The 19,539-nt window shown below is 47.4% G+C and overlaps 1 protein-coding gene across 1 annotated transcript in view; it reads right to left on the bottom strand.

Moving 5' to 3' along the window:
* Nucleotides 1-2,595, bottom strand: part of LOC128885570 (uncharacterized) — a 143,449-nt gene extending 140,854 nt beyond the window's left edge. The window contains exon 1 of the mRNA XM_054139669.1: nt 2,507-2,595. Coding sequence (XP_053995644.1) covers nt 2,507-2,595 — 89 coding nt within the window. The remainder of the gene's footprint in view (nt 1-2,506) is intronic.
* Between the last annotated feature and the right edge of the window lie 16,944 nt (nt 2,596-19,539).

Raw genomic sequence — 19,539 nt, 5'->3', positions numbered from 1 at the left:
AATTTCGAACGGAAAATGAACGCTCCGAAGGATTTTAATTATTAGCCAGTTGGCTCGCGGAGTTGGGAACAAGGTCGAGTTCTTCCAGTGACCTTTTGCCCCGCGCGCGGAGCCCCGGTGATTCAATTTGTTCTCGAGCTTTTTTTCTGCGCTCGAAGATATTAACATTCGTCTCGCGAGGGGGTTACCAATTACAGTGACTGATCGAGGGACGTTTGCAAAACGAAAGTCAGCTCCTTCCGCGGTGCTGGTTGCTCGATCGCTCTTTAGAACGCTGCGGAATCGGTTTTCGGATCGACGGGATCGAATGCGGCGAACTAGTAGTTCAGGTTTGAGTGACAGACATTTGGCAACAGTCTTAACACATTTATACGTGGACGTTCATCGAAGCTTGTAAGATTCAGAATGTAAGAACCAGTAGGACAAGATAACTAGGATTAATCTCTCCATACGGAGGACATTGAAGCATATAGCGTTTTCTTTAAAGCATCGACAAAATAATTTCTCTGCGTGTCGGAACGCGTACAGATTACAGCGCGACGATGTCAGGAGTCGTAACGTGACGGTCGTGTTTCTCGTCGGCGACATGTAATCCGGAATCAATTACTAGCTCGCAGCTCTAAGGAACTCCTCGTTCCCGCGCGATGAAAAGAGACAGCCCGTGGGACGCGACGACCTTTTTAGAGACCAACGATCATTAATCACCCGCTTTTTAGCTCGAAATTCCCTCGCGCCTAGTTTACAAAACGAGGGTCGTCGAAATCGCCTCGTCACCCACGACAAGGGTGCTGCTTTTTGTACTCTCGTCGGCGGACAGACGATCTGCCTTCCGCGGGATCGTTGCTCGTTTCCGTACAATTACTTCGAGCTATTACTTACCCGACACTGATCGTCGCGTCTCGGACTCCAGCACCTCAATGAAGCCAGAAGAACTCGCGTGAAGCCGCGAGGGGAAACGACTTTAACACGCAAACCAATTTTCGAAGAAATTAACCCCTTCGTGTCCACTGCGTCGTTTTCGATACACGACAGCCTCGCGAGACTGTCAATAGAAGCTTTGCCCTTAAGCATGGCGATTTAGCGATAGACTTACCGTAACGATGAACTCCCTTTTTAGCTCCCTTCATTCGCACCATGTGTAACGCGCCAGCGCCAGAAATCGTCGCAATTGTACAATTTCAGATATGTTAGCTAATCAAAAGTTTGATGTAGCTTGTACGCCTATGAGTAGTTTCAAATTTACGAGGCGATGAACAGCCGAGACAGTTTTTAACCCATCCAACTTCAGAGCATGATCTCGACAGATATTTCTAAATGAACGAAGTCGACGCTCAATCTTCCTCGACTTGATCTTCCCGATTTCTCTCTCCATCGCGACAATAAGACACTTTCGCCACCAACTCATTACGGATCGAATTCCTCGCGAATGAACGGGGAGAGGAAAAAAAGTGTCCATGGTCGTCGGTATTTCAAGCTCGTAGCCGTCGTTGTCGCTCTCGCCAGTCCGCGCGTCACACGCTTGACAAATGAGACGTTGTCGTACGTTTGTTCAAATTACTCCCGGCATTCCGCGCCGCGCGGTCCTCTCTGGCTCTCAACGAGCTTTGAAATATTACCCTCGTCACCTCCGCCGTTTCCTGGGCCGACCTGACGACGAAGAACGCCTCGACGATCGCCTAACGGTCGATCCTCTTGCAACTGCGGTCGTTTTTATCGCGATACCGAGTGGCTACCGCGAATCGCACGCCTCTAGTCTCCTCGGTTGTCGGATTTCTTGCATTACGCCAATCTTTCTTGCGATATGCAATTCTACGTTACACGTTTCCTATCATTTCTTTCCTTTGACGGGGTCATATGTGTTGGGAACTTCGAGAGTAGCTTGATTATCTTACATAAGTGTCGAACCCATCTATTCGCGCGCACCATTCTTCGTTTACGAATATTTAATAGCTCTGCGAACTCCAAAAACCTGTAGAACCGAGAACAAAAAAAAAATACTCCACGTTTATCATCCATCGCTGGATAATAATTTTTTGGCGCGCATATCTCGCAAATCGCGCCAAATCCGAGAACAAATCTCGCGTCGACCAGCGATGCCAAAGAGTCAAAGACTCTAGAATTTTTACTTTAAAATCCGCCTGGTAGCACGTACACGAGCGCTTACACGATGGAAGCCAGATTGGCCAGTGTTTGCGAAGAGCAAACGCCGCTAATTAAAATCCCGCGGCTCTCCTCGGTCGGTAATCAACGAATGCCTTTAGGCTGCGAGGATGGTCAACGATCCTCGACCCTTCAACCCCTTTTTCGACCCGAAGAACCGACCGAACACGTTCGATTCGATCGGTTTCGACGTTCGCCCTATGACGTTCGTTTCCCTCTAGACTCGATCTTAGAAAGGACCGAAAAAAGAATTTAATTCTAGAGGTAGTCGAGGATTATGACTCTAGAAAATCTAACTCGTTCCTAGACCGAACTGTATAGAATCTATTCATCCCAAAAAACTTACCTGACTATGCAGCCCTCGATTTTCTTCGCTAAACTCCCGAGCGAGCATTCCGCAGCGTCGCTTCCCCGTTGCTGCGAGTCGTACGGCATCGTCTGCGAACAAAAGTGTCCAAATCTCTTAGCAACCACGACGAAAAGCGTTCGAGTTAAGTGCGCGAGACCCAATTCCCTGGCGTTGTCCTCTACCGAGCACGAGACAACGCGTCGCTTTTTAGCTCGTAAATCAGTCTCGTGGAACGAGGGTGAAAACGAGGTACACGGTTTCCGCTTTATTTTAGAGCAACGACAGCACATGCTTTCGGAAAGTCGAACACTCGTCAACCACTTCCGCGTGATGTACGAGCGAAACTCAGTGTTCGTGGCGACATACTTACGGCTAACCACGCGGAGCACCAGCTTCTGAGGCCACAGACGGAGCGAGACTTTTGCTCACCCCAAACTATGAGAGTTCCAGAATCTCAAATACTGTTACAAAATTTCATATTTGGCCTCAGGGATGACCTTAGGGATCCAGAGGGTGCTAGAGGGTGAACGAATCCAAAGATTCCTTCGCAACTGGCTAGGTGTATCCAAACGAAAAACTCACCGAGCACGCTACCGAACAGGACCAGCGTCAGATCGAGAGATCCTCGGCGTCGTCGTCTTCCATCACCCGAATTCCGATCAGACATCCCAGTAGCCTCTGGGTTGAAACCAAGCACCCCGAAAATTTTTCCCTCTGCGTTGGGTTAGGTCTGGCAGCCCTGGAGATCGATATCTCTCGTCTAAGGCCGCCTCGATCCATCCCTGAGGCCCGAGGAAAGAGTTAGCCGGGGCAAGGGCTATTAATAATCGTTGGTTGAAAGGCGCGTGCTGGCGGGACGGTCGTGTGTCGCCTAACGGGTGGCACGGAATGTTTGTTTGCTCGCGGCGGCCACCGGGTTGACCAACAGGGAGGAATTCTGGCGGCCACGGGACAAGGGAGAGACAAGGGGCGAGAGATGTTTTCACACCGGGATGAAAATAGTGCGTAACGATCCGCTGGGACCCCGAGAGAGATTTATCAGGGCTTAATGGTCTAACGGGCTCGTAAAAAGAAAGGCTGCCATCGAGAGACTTTGTCAACGACTTTGTTCAAGTTATGTCAACAGAGGCACGCTGCCAACAGCTGGCGATGGCTGCCGTGTTATTTCGACGTTAACGACGACTTGTTTATAGGCACGACACCCGGCACGTGGGGGAAGCAAAGATGATTTTACATGGCAGAAAACGACCGTTCGGGGAACAATTTGTTTATCGGAGCGGCTTCTGGATAAAAGAAGCTCTCGTTGTTCGAAGACGTCACCGACCGTTCGAGTTCAGAAGGAACGTTTATTCGTTGGAAGAAACGGCAAATGTTAAAAAGTGGGGGTTTTAGGTATTATAAATCCACTATTACTTACTGGCAATGTTGAAGTAGATAGCGCACGTGTCGAAGATTCGTTTGTTACCAGGACGAAATGATCAGCGAAGGGTGAACGACGATTGTGCCACAATGTTTCCGTGGCATTCGTAGAAATTGTTTCCTCGTTAACGCGCAGGAGAACGCAATAACTTCTCCGATCTCCGCGCAGCCGGCGACTCGCGAGTATTAATTGTACTCGTGACGAACGCTTGATCGTAATCGAATTCTCGATGATCGAGCGTTTCGACTTTGATTAAACTCCCTTTGATGAAAGTGATTATCTGATCCTTATGTTCTTCGAGTGGAAGGACTTTTTCTTGGGAGTCGCAAGGTAAACAAGATAGCTTAAAGAGTATCTATCCCATCTTTAAGTTAGACAGTATAAATCTAGGTGTAGGTTATAAAAACCCTGTTTACTTTTATCTCACTTCTCGTGCAATGCCATCTTTCTCCATGCACCGTATGTTAACGTTACGGTGAATATGGTCGTTACAGAAAATATCGATCCACATTGGTTCTTAACTCGGTTAACATCGTGAATTTAACGCTTCTTTAAAAAAAAGTAACACCACGAAACGAGAGCGATCAGTTCAGAGAAGCCGTTTCCATCGATAAACGGCACGCGAGATGATTCGCGAGATAACCAAATTGTAGAGACCACGGTAAAGCCGAGTCTCTACAAACAGGCAGCCTGTTTTCAAACAGGAACTCTGCGAGTTTCGCGACAATGTGTCGCAAGCTCCTGGAGGTCCGTGCACGTGTTTAAATCGGTATTAAGTGCATCGTCGGAGGAACAGTGCCAAGAGGCGAAGTCAAACAGACGTTTATCTAATGTGTAATGGCATAATTTGCGAAGGGGCTTAATCGCATCAGTGTTACTTGGCCGTCCAGCAGAGTGGAATAAGCCGATCGTGTCTCAGACATCCCTCTCTGGCTTGGTGCTTATCGTTCGTCCGTGGAACCAAATTGCATTACACCCATGGAATATTATTACGGGCCCGCGAACCGTGATTAATCACTCGACGCAGATTTTACGTCAAACGACAGGAGTCGTCGTAAATAATTATACACCAATAATACAAACAAAGAAAATTAACATAGCTCCACCATTAACGATTCGATCCAATATATCACGTATCACAGACGTTGTTTGTCGAACGAGCATCCATAACGATTCTTTTTGCACAAATTGGCGGATCTTGGGTCGAGTCGCGTGGTGAAAACCTCTCGTTGCTTCTCGAAAGCGACACGCGTCCCTCCATAAATCGTTTTCCACTACCCTCGACGAATCATGGGAAACGACACCGGCTCGCTGTCACTCGCAAGGGAAACGCCTGTTGTTCTCGTGCTTCTCCCGAATTAGGGTATTTAGTCGGCTCTGTTGGATCTGCTCACGCGTTTTCACGGTACACGCGCGTGTTTACGTGAACTTGCACGAACCGAGAATAGAACGCGATCCTCGAACCGGTCAATTTGGGCGAGTTTCGTCGGCGGCTCTCTTTGCCTCCTGCGTGGCCGATCGTTACGCTCGAATATAGTTGTCAGCTGAAATGATGAGGAGCTTGAATCCCTGATAAATCACTTTCGAACCACGGATACCCACGTATTTCCACGATCACTGAGTTTATTGCGGCAAATTGCGCAGCTGAGGAAGGCAGGATGCGAATAATGAACGAGAAGAAGACTTTCTGATCCTGAAAGCTCAAAACAAGAGCGAAGTAGGAGAAGTCGATGTTTCAAAGTGTGTTTTTCCTGCGAAGACTGTGTGTTTTCGAGTGTAGTGTAACTACAGCAAAGTGGCAATCGATACTCTCACAGGCTGAACTCTGGGATAGTTATTTGTTGAAATTTATTTAATACCGTATAGAGTACCTATTATAGAGCGAAATTTGATGTGCTTGTAGATTGGTAGATTAGGAAGTGTATGAAATTATAACGTTAATTTGTTGTACATGCACCACATCGGAATTTCAATTTGCCGGTTGAACGCTTTTTCGACTCTCCCTTTTCACGGTGACACGCGTGATTTCATGCTCGGTCGTCCGAGCTTTGCTATTGAAACGAATTAAATAAACTGCTCGTTTGTGATACATAACGCCTCCGACAATATTTGCATATGCTCCGGTTTGTGCATTCCATACGTAGAAAATTAAAACTTGTATTTTTCGTGGAAAAACAAACCGTTGACTAGGTTCACAAAATTAGACAAACATATTTGACAAAAATAGATTCGGTAAAAATTAGACTAGGATAGGGGAAACACGGTGTACTCGATTCCTACTATAGTTCATCGTCGGACTACTTTCGTTGCTTTCTAAACATTGTATTGGTCCACCACAGGTGCAAATCACACTATATCTAAACTAGAACGCATAAGCTTATGGAAACTCGAAACCTGTAAAATACCAAAGAAGTCGCCATCGTAAATCATGTTCGCGCCCTTGCAGCTAACGCGTTCAAAATTGCTCGACGTCCAAGTTTCCTCGACCTTATCGATCAGCAAACCCACCCTCTGCGAAGTTCTTGGAACAACAAGGACAAAGGAAACACCGAGTACCTCGCAGTACACTCCACGGTTAGATTTCCAAGGGGGTAGCCTTGGTCGCGAGCTGGCGGGGCTGGCGTAAATCCACAGAATCGACGTGTCAACGAATTCGACGATTCTCCCCGCGGAGGTTACACGCCGTGGTCTGCGGTTGACGTCGATTAATCACGCGGCGGCTAGTGTGCGTGGCTGCGGGCAACGACGTGTCGGTGACTTGCAACTACGCCCGCCGCCTATCATATTAACGGGTAATTGAAAGATATCCGGCCTGGAAAGCGGCACCGTGATTTTTTGTGATGTCACTACGAGCGCCGCGACGGCGAACGCTGCGCCCAACGATCGCGGGGTGACTTGCATCGAAGACCCTGGCGACGCGCTCGAGTCTGGGCTGCTCGAGGTCCACTGACTTGGGGGTTGGATCGATGTATTTTGGTAGTCCACCGAGGTGTCGAGACTCCGTTCTAACATTCGACGACCAGTTCGTGGCCATCCAACTTGAGCAAGCGTTCATCACCTCGTGGTTGTCATCATTATGACATTAGAAGGTTCCGTTAGAGAAATAACCTCTACCAATGATCGCTATATCGTTGACAATGGATTCAAAATTGGAGGTTTGCTTGTCGAAGGTCGTTCGAGCCACGGAAACGTTTAACGCGAGCGGGTCTGCCCGTGGCAGCCGATAATCCGTGGCGGTGCGATTATTCCCGGCACGACACCGAAATAGATGGTTTACAGCCTCCCTTAAATACGTCAACGTTTATGCGTGGATTCCCGAAAGTAAATCGACGAAGAATGTTTTCGTACGACGCCGGCCCGTCACGAGCACAAGCCAACTTAAACGCTGAAAGCGTGCCCGCAGCTCTGCCGAAATCTCTCCCCGGTTATTATTAATAACGCGTGGAAGCTGCTTTGTTTACGGTGTCGCGGGCCTTTACGCGTTTCGCGAGGTCTCGATGAAACCTTCGAGACGTCGACCAGCCGACACTACGATCTCTCGGTTTCTGCGCGACATACGCTTGCAAACGGCAAAGTGATTAGTCGTGTACATTCTTGGGGATTTTTACTTTTTCTTTTATTCTCAATGTCTTTCTTCTAAACGCCACCGAAGCGTCTCAGAATCCTCCAAGAGTCCAGCTAGAATTTGGTTTTCGACGAAAGGCGCGTCAAGGGAGGAAAACTTTATCTAATCGAGATATTCGTCCTCGCGTTACAGGGCTGCCGGGTATATCGGCATTGCTATCGCAACGAAGAGGAGGCCTCGTCGTCGGTCGGTTTCGCTGGTTGAACGACGGTACGACAAGGAGTTATGATATCGGCACCGATCGCCGCGCCAAGTGAAAACACGGTGGCGTGAGTAATATACAACCATAGGGCGATCTTTTATAGTGCAGAGACTCCGGAGGGGAATGATCCGCGGCCACGTCGGGAGATAGGATCGTTCTAACCCCCGCGAGAACCAGAGGAGAGGGTCAAGGAGGAGCGAACCCGGAGCAGTCAGCGATTCTAGTCGTAAATAAACCGCGTCCGCTACCAATGCCAATCTTGGACCGAGACTGGTACCTGTCCGACGGGAGTGCGCTTTTATGGACGCGAAAATTTATATCGTAGCCTTTGGAATAGAATTAATTATCTCGGATGAAGCCTAGCGACACTTTCTTCGAATCCAATAACGCAGCATACAGCCAGGATAGTTAAGTTAGTCGAGTCCCGTCGATTTTCAGGACGGACGGGCCGAAATTTGACTGGAAAAATGGCGATGCAGCTGGGCGGTAGGCTACGCGCACGACCAGGAGAGCGATCAGGCGTCGTACCCTCTAATCTAGCATTATTCCTGGCCGCGTTATTGCGTGGAGGTCGAGGTCTGGAGGCAAAGAAGACCGACGAGACGGGGCAGGAGTTGCGTATACCGCGATTAGGATGGTTGCGATTTGAATGATTAGATAGGGTCGACGATTCGGAGATGCTGTTGCCAGCGGTGAAATAACAGCCTCCGGGCAGCGTTCGTGACCGGTAGGCACGCATCTCGCGCGCAGGGTCGATAGTTCGCACGAACAACGCCAACGTTCATCGTCCAGGAGGATGCACGTTGTCTGGCTAAGTACACGTGTCCGCTCCAACGACCTAGCCGATCATTCTCCACCTTATCATCCCCATCCCCCTCCGCTTGTCCCTCACCGTAGACTCGACAGGTGTGCGTCGGGATTAATGCTCGATCTCCTCGCCCGATCCAGCGAATCGAGAGGGCTCTTAAGCCGCGCTAACCGAGCAGCGCGTGGCAATTTCGTCGATGACCAACAGGAATCGCCAGCTAGCCGATTTTAATCGTCAACGAGATGCGGGCCAATTTCAACCGACAGACTCTCTTAATTATCATCCCTGAATGCTTTCTTTCGCAAGGTATTTGCGTGTTAGAAGTTTTGTTATTCGGGAGAGGATAACACGAACTGACGCGACGCAAAGACCTCCCCAATTGTCTCCACCGTCTTAACAACTTCTCACCTGGTTTGGCTGAGAACAGGCTGCAGGTTATGGTCTCGAACCTGCGAAGCAGTTCATCAGAGTATCACTCTTAGTCCTGCGTCGCGACGAATCCGCGTTGCTCGTCCGATGACAAGAATTAGGTTAGTCTTTGTTCGAAGTTTTGGAAAGATGTTTACCGAGGTTAAAGGTGTCCACGCTTCGGCGAGACGCGCCGAGAACTGAATGCTTTTAGCAGACAGTTGAGCGACGACCTAATTTCTCGCTTCTTATTTCATGACATAACGTGGATGTATTAACAAAATGAACGTTGCGTGGGTAGTTAATGATCCAGGATATCGAGGTTAGGTTTCGAGACAAAGTTTAGAGTGCACTCCGTTAGATATGCAATTACAGATATTGTTACTTTATGTATAGCATTTAATTTTACTTGTTAAGTGTATCAGAATTATTCATCGATTCAACATATCCTACATTTCTACATCTATTAGTACCAGGTTTATTATTCACGTTCATTTAAACATAAATATTTTTTATCGACGCGGAAGAAGCTTTTGATTCTTCGCTTGCGGATTCAATTGAACGTTGAAGTGCAAATTTTTCATTTCCTCGGGTCGAAGGTAGGCGTAATTCTTCAGCTCGTAAATTTTCTCGATCTCCTGCTTGCTCACCACTGAAGCGAAGAAACGATTAATAATACATCTCCATAATACATAGTTACTAGAACACGTACATTGTAATTGCTCCTTTCTGGCGTTGTGAATATTTTCCTCCCAGGTCCCTGCCTGGTTCTCGCTCATCACCAAGCTGGCCTCTTTAGGTTTTTCTAATTAAAACAAATTGGTATGTTGTATGGGTAATAATTTTACAAGTTGAACTTACTACTTTTCGAGCGAGGTTTAGAAAAATTGACTCCATGCGTGGAAGGAATCGATTCAACTTCGACATTCTCCTCTTTCTTAGGGTCTGCTTCGTCGAGTTTCCTCACCTCCTCGATTTTACCGGCACTTTCAAGCGCATGCGTTTGTCCAAGTGAATTTGAGTCGTCGTTGTGTGTGGTAGACAGATTCGTCAAATTTTCTCCCGTCTCGTGCTGGGTTTCTGTTTAAAATATTCGACACATATTTTAAATTAATTTTAGAATATCTCTACCATCAGTTGCAATAGTTTGTTGCAGCGCTAACGTAACGCAAGTACCGTAATCTCGATCGAGACCGACTATTAGTAACGATTAGTTGTTCAAATATCATGTCCAACCATTTTAGGTATCGTCGTGCTCCTACCAACGAGGAATCGATCGTTTAATCCATAGGCTCCGCGATTTAAGGTGGCTCACTCTGTATACCGTAATCGCGTCTTCATTAGACGCAGAGCTGCTTCTTCGCGGTGACGAACAGGAAGAAAAGGAGACCAGGGACACGGAGCCACTCACCAGGAAGTCACAATGGCTCGTCACGAGGCGTCCATCGGTGATTCCTCCGCGGCGCGTTGCCCTTGTACAGCCGGTCGTCGATTTGCTCATCGACAAACGTTCTGCTCGGCCACGACAGAGCATTCATTCGCGGCACCAACACGTATTTCTCGGGGTCGTTGCGTCGCAGGCAATCGGGCACCACCCGTCGATCCAGAGACGACACGCAGAACCGGCTCATCCGCCTGGCGCGTCTGCTGTTCCTTAATCTCGAGGCATTCGCGCGTCGTTCGGATCCGCTTCCTAAAGCGACGGAACGGGCCGCGATGGCCAGGATCCGTCGTCGACGAATCGCGAACAAGAGTGTTAAGAATGCGAGAGGACAGCGTCGAGTCTCGCAGGTCATCGTGGATTTAAAACTAGAGAAGTTTCAGGATAAGTAGCGAGACGAAAAGCGTAGAAGAGTACTACTATGCCTAAAAAGTGGGAGGAACGACTCTAGCTGTACAATCTTTCATCCAAATTACAACTTGTAAGACTCGACATTGTTCTCTAAAAACAGGAAACTTTAACGAGTTGCAATAGTTTCTCTATGAAATGTGATTTATTCTCATCTCAGCAACATGGTAAATAATAACACACTTATCGAAAGGTCACGGTTCGAGGAAACACAACTACAGGACTGAATTCCCATGAAATCCAAGGAAAAGGAATTTTTATACGATCTACTCTTCTAGCGTGTTAGACGTTGATTTTGACAAAAAAGGCGGGGATTTCATAGGTTGACGACAGTTACTTATTGGTTTAATCGCGCGCACCTTTGCCCCCCGTCTCTACGCGGGCGTCGTGAGACATCTTTCGAGACGGCGGTTTCACTTCGACCTGTTCGATTATCCTTGAGTCGAACGTTGAGGCATCCCTGACTGCGTCGTCGGGTCCAGTCTCGGTGAATGCGGGGCCTATGTAAATATCTTTGCGGTTCATGTACCACGAGTTGAAGTACTTTCGACTGTAGGGGTAGGCGTCGCCAGGGATTTTTATGTATTCGCCATCAATGATATAGTTTTCGTTTTGGTTCGCGAGATACTCAACGTCGGTTTCGTAATCGTGCTTGGTATCGAATTCTCTTTCGTCCTTGGGTGTGTTTGGGTGAGCCTCTCTGTTCTTCTCGGTCGACGATCTCTCTAAAAAATGGAGGATATTTTTTTAGGAGCTACATCATTGTATAAACAAATTCGATGTTTTGCTGGTTTCTTCAGGGGTTGCGTTATATCGAGTCACACCTGAAGAATCTAGCTGCAAAGGACACAGGAAATATGCGATGATTAGAAACAACTATTCCATCATCTCTATACTTCTCTTATCCTCCTCCAAAAAGCTACGATAGTCTCTTAAAACGATCACATACCCAGAGAAGGTTCCATGGACATGGACTCGTAGCCAGGATAAAAGTCATCCTCGTACTGCGAGAAGCCGTGGTGGTAGTCGTCCGACCGAGAACGCATGTGCTGCTCCTCGGTGTCGATCTTCTTCGAGTCCCGCTGAGAGGACACATTCATCTGTTCGCGACTGTTCTGATCGTCCTGATGCGCGCGACTCAAGGAAATTTCTATCTCCCTCTCGGCGATGGTGTTCAAACTGTCGGCGAATTCAGCGTCGCTTTCCGTGGGATTCGACTCCTGTTTCTTCAGACTAGGCAACTGTTGGTCTCGAGACAGACCTGCCTCGTTCATGACGTTCTTTACCGCCTCGGTATTACTCGGTACATCAGGATTGGTCACTGGATCAGTCAGATGTCCCGCTTTCGGTATCTCAGCTTCCTTCGTCACAGTCTCCTCGACCCTTCTCCAACTACTATCGGAGCCAGTCGAGTATTCCAACGCGAATATGTCTCCGTTCATAGTTTGCAGCACCCTGGATTTTCTTCCTAACGCATAGATGCCAAACCTACTGAAGAAAATGGACGCTCCAGTGTGCAGTTTCTTGCTGTCAATCTTCCTAACGTCAACAGAACTTCCGCTTTTTTGCATGTTCATCGATTTGGGGTTTGGTTTGTAGTCGCCAGGTAGCTCGTGGTCATCCTCTTCATCCCTCATAGCGTCGCCGTTGGCAGTGGGTACTGCCTGAACGTCCAGCTTGGGCTCCGGGGGCTCTGGTCGTATGGAGAGCAAACCTGCAGGTTCATCCGACCTCTCTTTCGCAGGGTCTACGGGGACCTTCGACTTCAAGGCTAGCTCCTTCCACGCGGAGACCTCTGCGTCGATGCCCATCCCTACGGGGATGTTGTAGTCCTCGTCGATGGCTTCGGACTCCTTCTTTACGCTGGACGACGGTTTTAGTATCCTAGTTATCGATTCTAGGTCTTCCACCTCGTCGATTTTGGGTACACTCGGAGAATTGATTTCCAGCTGGCTGGCAACCTCATCCGTCGACCGTTTGGTGTTGACGTTCGTTTTACTTTCAGAATCCGCGGAACACATCGATGGCTGATGGTTGTACGCTAAGCTTGTACCTTCCCGCAAGTCTTTGCTCGAAGTTTCTTTAGTATTCAGCTCCTGATGTTTCTCAGCCACTTCTTCTGGGATTCTACCGTCGAACTGGTAACGAAAGTCCACGTCCAGGTTGTTGTGAAGCGTGTCTCGAGCTCCTATTGCAACACCAGAATCCATCAACACTCTGGGCGACGTTTCCTGTGCATTCCTTATAGGTTCCAAGCTGTGAATGTCTTTGCCGTCTTTGGCTAGGTTCGATAAATCGATCTTGGCGTCTGTTTCGTTCCTCGAATCCGAGGAGTTTGTTGCTAATCGATAATCCGTCACAGTTTGGGGTCTGTCGGAGTCCTGAGACGAAGACACATGGAATTTGGAGTAATTGGAACTGCCAACGAAGGCTGGATTCGAGTGGTGCACCTCTTTGCTCCTAGTCTGGCGCTCGACCACTTCCTCCGGAATCCTGATACCCCACTGGTACCGGAAGTTCGAGTTCTGGTTGTCGAGTAGCGTGCCTTGCATCTGTATCGCGTGAACGTCGTTTTCACTAGGTTCAGCAGAGTCTGTGCGTATCACAGGCTTTTTGTTCTTCTTCTTTTTCTTGTCGTCCTTCCTATCCTGCTTCTCTGGCATGTTAGGCTCTCTGATGGGTGGCGTCGTGTTCCTAGGAGCGCAGCTAACGATCGTTCGAATCGGAGCGTCTGTTTTCTCTGCTAGTATTAGAAGGTTGCTGCTCGGAAGACGCAGCCTTGGCTCGATACGACTAAGGCTGACGTCTCCGGGCATCACCGTGGAGAGTGTATAACTTTGGCTACATTCGGGACAAAATTGAATAGGTGTGGAGTTCTCGTTGGCTGTGCCCTCGAATTTGCAACTATTTGAGGATGTTTCGCTAGCCTCTGGATAATCGAGCACCGTCGTGGTCGTCTCGTTGGCCCTATCGTCTACAAACCGTTACATTAGCGCTGTATGGTTCGACCACGGTTTGTATCGTGTATTTTCGAACGCGACTACATGTTTTATTTGTTTGGTAGTCAGTGACATTTAGAATAAGAGATTCGATTCATAAGAATTGTTTCTTACCAGACTTGAAGATGTCCTTTAGCCAAGAAAACACTCCCTCGGCTTTCTTTTTGCCGTTGTCGTCGGCATATTTTACCGATGCTGTAGAAATATATAAATATCTATTAGAAATGAATATTTATTTGTTTTAGACATACTATGTAAAGTAGTGGAGTTTATCGAACACGTTTAGTAAAAGAATGAACGAATTGAATGAATTTTCGATCTCTGAAACGACTCACCTGCGGAGAGGTTCCTTCGGAAAATGGGGTTAAGGATGCCTCGTGCAAGCTCGATCGAGCTCAAGTGTCCCCGTAACATGTTGCCTATACAAAACGAAGAAATTCTGCGCGATTATGGTAACTGGACGAATTTTGACGACAAACCAGACGGAGTCGATATGTTCGACGAATTTTCCGTCTCGATTGATCTTTTCAGGGTTTATTGATAGATTTTACAGATTGTCTGCTTTTCCCAGCTCGTTTCTCTGCTTTTTCCGTTTTCCTCGTCGCTCGTTTTTACCAGATGAATCGAGCGCGATCCATGTTGCCATGATTCATTTATTCCCACCTGATTTGCAACGACAATTTGACATTTTTGTATTTTTTTGGTATTCTTTATATAGCAAATCAATGCACGTTCCTGTACATTACATAAAATATCGCATTCTTATATTAGGATTATTTTCTTATGTATGTACGTACATAATATAATTCGTTATTTTGGAATCACTTTATTCGATAAAATCGTTGTAAATCGTACAATTAGAATCTGTTGCTCGGCGTACGACCACGGTAACTGGGTTTCCAGACTTTAGGAGCCAACGTTGACCCAGAAGGGACAGCATCATCTTGTAGCTTGATGTTTTTGCTCTCGGTTGGAGAATCAACGGAGTCTACGAAAGCGAAATGTTGTTCTAAAAATTGCGTCGAAAAGCAATACGAAATCAAGCCTAATTTTCTTTTTCGAAGTACTCACTTGTATTGTCGCGTTTCCTTCTGCGAATGATATTCTTTACTTGTTTCCACACACTTTTCTGCGTGTGAGTTTGGTGAAAACATCGATCTACGGAGTAAGTTCGTTATTACTTAAAGCGATACGCATCGTATTCGAAAGAAATCATCGTAACCTTTTGCTATCGATCTGTTGGCATTTTCAAGCAACCGCAAATACTTCGCAGAGAGGCCTTGTCTCAGCATAATTTCACGAGGATTATCGAAATTTGAGTCGCAAGCTGATTGAAGAAACACAAAAATTTTGAAGTCTCGATTTCTAAAATTGTAGCGTTGAAGAGATTAGAGTGGTCACCGTTGGAGCCTGAATATGACTGTAGAACATTATCGCCAAATTATAGAATCAATCTGACAGTTGGTAACGCAACTTTCGCATCAAGAAGTTGGCGTCAGGACACAATTATTCCCAGCAAATCAACCGAAGCGAGTTCCATCGACTCATCGAAGCCGCAGACCGGACTTCGGTTAATCATTGCCAAAACTTTTCTCCCCATGAGACCAGAGACCCTCTCGCGCGCTTAATGCCATAATGGACACTTCTCTTTCTCTGTTGGATTGCCTCCCTATCGATCCGAAACAACCAAACTCGCCTGCGTCGCGTCAGCCACGCCAAGCAGATCGTTCCGCATTCTTGTCCAGACTTCATTCCTCCGAGCAACATTCATTAAGAAACGAACAATCTTTCTCGATTATTCCATCTTAATTGCATTACAATTGATGTCTTTATAAAACGTCACGATTCTTCGTAATTTTCACGACATCGGTGGGAAGGTGAAAGGACTCGATCTTGCTTCAAAAAGGATTACACGAGAAATGAATCGACGGTTCCGTGCGGTTTTACCGAGAAAAATAAATGTCTTACGTGTTATCAGATCTCCCGAAGGAGATATTCGAGGGCAGTTCGTGATGTCGCATGCGAATGGCCATGGCGATTCGGGCCACGTACCGTTGGTAACCGTTAATAAAAGCTTAAAGGACATTATCGTAAGCATTCGTCGGGACATTAAAAAGCACACGTGCCTTTAACGGTGGGCCCTCGATGCAATTTTAAACAGCTATTTCCGGCCGCTGCCACCTATCGTTCTCGGTGACACATGTCCCCCACGCTGTTACACGGATCCAGGGGATCCCCAGGCTGAATACCAATCGCGAGGGGATCATACAGAAGGGGTGAAAGGTCTGATCCGGGGATGTGTCCTCCGTGCAATCAAAACAAACATTGCTTCTGATATCAATCGAGGTTATTTCTCTTTTGCCCCTTTGCTGGTCCACCTTCCTTGCCATCTTCCATTTCATCTCGAGATAAACTCGATTTAAAGTTAAGATTGCGACAGGTTTGTTGTAATTATTTTCTTATTACCTATTACTCGTTTAGCTAATAGCTGCCTTTGAAAATTGCAGAAGCCGAAAGGGGTCACACTTTAATAACGCTGCAGGAAGCGAAGGAGAATTCGGAAACAAGATAGGAAGGCTCGAACACCGGCAGGAAGTCTTCCAGCAGGAACAGGGTATTAGAAGTCGTCGATGGTACAGGTACATAGATATCGTAATTGCTTTCTTGGGCCTTGATGCAATCGCGTAGCCTCGGTTTCACTTACAGCAGTAATGCACCTTTAGCTTATATTCAAAAGTAATTATAATGCCCTCAAAACAGTCATAACTATCAGATTCGACCAATTCACATTTTGCTAAACTTCATTTCAATTTCCTCTCGACTTTTCACACTGTTATCTACTAAATCGCCTATAAAAGGCCTCGAATTCACCTAAAGAATTCACGTCATGCCATAATTAATCACGACACCGACATCCAAATGCGACCACGGTATCCTTTTCGGTCTGAAGCATCGCAAAGGTCACCATTCGAGACGTGCCATCATTCCCCCGCGGAAATGGCGGTTATTTTTTTCACGGTCCAACAGAGAGACGTACTGCGAAGCGAGAGAGGGAGGGACATTAGCCATAAATTCGTGGGTCCCCAGTGGCAAATACCGTAGGAGCCGCCATGCCAATTGTATAAATTGGCTATGACAAACTTATCGTCCCGCTGGCACGCGTGTGCCAGGACGTCGCGCCACGTACGAGTCAGCCACGCTCTTCTTACCCCTTGTGCGTCCAGGGGTCGATACTTTTACACCAGGACGGAGTTCGGTGCAGGTGCGTCACGCCGTGGTTCCCTCGTGGTCGTTTGAGACATCGTTCCCTGGAGATCTTCCGAAGAACGTGACGTTCCACCTTTAGCCGCTCACGTACTGCCACGAGAGCTCCCGGCTCCTGTCCTGCGATTCGTCGTGTACGACCTTTATTCGTTGACCTGTGCGTTCCACTTGCTCGTGGCTGTGTTTCGAAAGAGGTTAGGCACTTGTACGTTTAGAAGAAGATGCCTAGATAAAGAACCCAACATACAAGCTCAGTCTTCAGCTATTGCGACTGATTCTCGACAACTTTTAAAGAGCTTCGATCCGCGGATGGGAATCACGACAATTAATTCCAGGTCTGTCGTCGACAATCGTTTAAGTTGGAAAACGATTTACACCGTGGCGGGTCTACCCGCGGTGAGGTTGAAGCGTGTCAGGGAAGAAGGGTGAGTTTACATTCAGGGGGTAGCGCGTGGGGGCGAAACCGCTCGTTTATCAGTAACCGACTCTAGTGAAAGCGACACCGAGCCTCTACGCTGCACGAATAACAATCCCTCCAACCCCCTGCCAGCACCCGATGCGAAAAGTATTGGCCACGCGACCCTTCCAAGTTCCAGGTCGCGGCTGGGACATTATTTACGCGGCTGGTCCTTTTTTTATTATTTTCAATTCACTTAGATCCCGACGAGAAATTTCCTGGGTTTAAAACGCCCCGTCGGTCCTCGGCTCGCTCGAAATCACCCGCCAGGGAACCGCTGAACTCGAGACGTCGCTTCTGATTTCTGAGCGACTTCTCGTTGCTGCGTTAAACGATAATTGCTCGAAACGCTCGAGTTCTCGGAGTTTCGTTTTCGCGTTTTTCTTTTTCCTTTTTTTTTTTTGCGCTGCTCGGTGGAAGTTTGACACGAAGGTGAAGAGAATTGGAAGGAATCTCGTTTAATAACGGCGCGCGATGATAGTTAATTTTAATAGATGTTAATTGAGGACGAACAGGCGAGGTTTGTTGCCGCGATGGTGTCGATGGATATTGTTTCGTGTTCGCAAAGTGTTATTAGGCGGGGTGTCCGGTAACTACTGGTATAAACGGTACGGTTGCTGTACGTGAAAATATGAATGGAAAATGTGGAATGAATTTTTTTTTCCTTGGTAGCTTCGTTTCGTAGAAAATTGATTTTGATAATTTTCAGGGAATGCTCGGCGCGGCGTCGAGTACTGGATCGAGGTGTCTGTTCGTTGCTCACCGTTTCTACTTAAGACCGCAGCACGCAAAAGGTTAACGAACGCACTATCGAGCAATGAATCACGTCGAATGTAAGAAGTCTGAAATGTGTTTATATACGGAGATGAAAGCAGGAAAACGAGAAATTAATCATCGTTGTTGAATGATTAATACCGCCTCCGCTCATTTCGTGTAAGAGGATTTCCCAGGTGTTATAATACTGCGAGGAACTAGAAATTGTTGAACTCTGAAACACGTCTATTGATCTCTCCGTTACATTCAAATACACAAAAAGTCGATCGTTTTCCAAGTCTTCGATTGCATCATGTTTAGAGGAAGATGAAGTACCATCGAATCGAGAGGTCTAATTCAGAGTGACCGATAACTGGATCGGGGGAACATCGTTGGATATCTCAGGAAATTGACTGCGAGCTGCCACGCGTTTCGAATCTCATCCACATCGGCGTCAAATTCGAACCGAACCGGCCATCTTCTTGTCGACCCATTTTGCAAGTGTCGTCGTGGCGGCGGGCTAATTTGTCAGTTGTCGAGTTAGCGTCCTCCGGGGGATTCCCCTTTCCGTGGGCGCACCCCATCGGGACGGTAATCAACCGGTGAATATCTAAACTGCAGCTTCGAAACTCGTCCCGTCCCAGGCCGTCCACCCCCTTCGTTCTCTCATTTATAAAGAAGAGGCTATCCCGGACGGGAGGTGCGATTGATCCACCCCTGAATCGTGTTTCGTTGCCCTCCGACCCCTCTCCGATCCGGAACGCTCGATGCCGCTCTATTATTCTCTTCTTTCGACGGAAACTTGTCGAACGGGGCCTCGCCATGCTTGGAAAGTGATTTGGGAATCTCAGATTGGGTAGAGATTAAATTATGTTAATTTGTGAGAAAGATCAACGACATCGTGTCGGTGCTTTCGTTGAATTACGCCAACTTGGAGCATCGAAGAATATTATTCTCGATAGCGATGGACTTTGTCGGTAGCGATAGCCGAAGAACCCAAGAACCGCTGACGAAGTTGATGAATACGCTAAATACGGTATTCCACGTTTGAATAAATTCGAAGAAAGGGGGAGTACCAAGAAGAGCGTCGAAAAAGTGGCAGCTAATGTTCCCAGTGGCGTGGCAGGTGGATTCTCTCGGTTGTCACGTGCCTCTTCTCCCTCTGTCCTCTCGTGGCGGATCTCGGGGCTTTCTGGCCATCCATTTTCCAAGAACACCCCTTGCGCATTATTTAAATAAACAAGA

Source organism: Hylaeus anthracinus, unplaced genomic scaffold (assembly GCF_026225885.1).
Source record: "Hylaeus anthracinus isolate JK02 unplaced genomic scaffold, UHH_iyHylAnth1.0_haploid 11981, whole genome shotgun sequence".
Taxonomy (NCBI): Eukaryota; Metazoa; Arthropoda; class Insecta; order Hymenoptera; family Colletidae; genus Hylaeus; species Hylaeus anthracinus.
The sequence above is the reverse complement of the archived record's forward strand: the minus strand, read 5'-3'. Positions and strand labels throughout refer to the sequence as shown.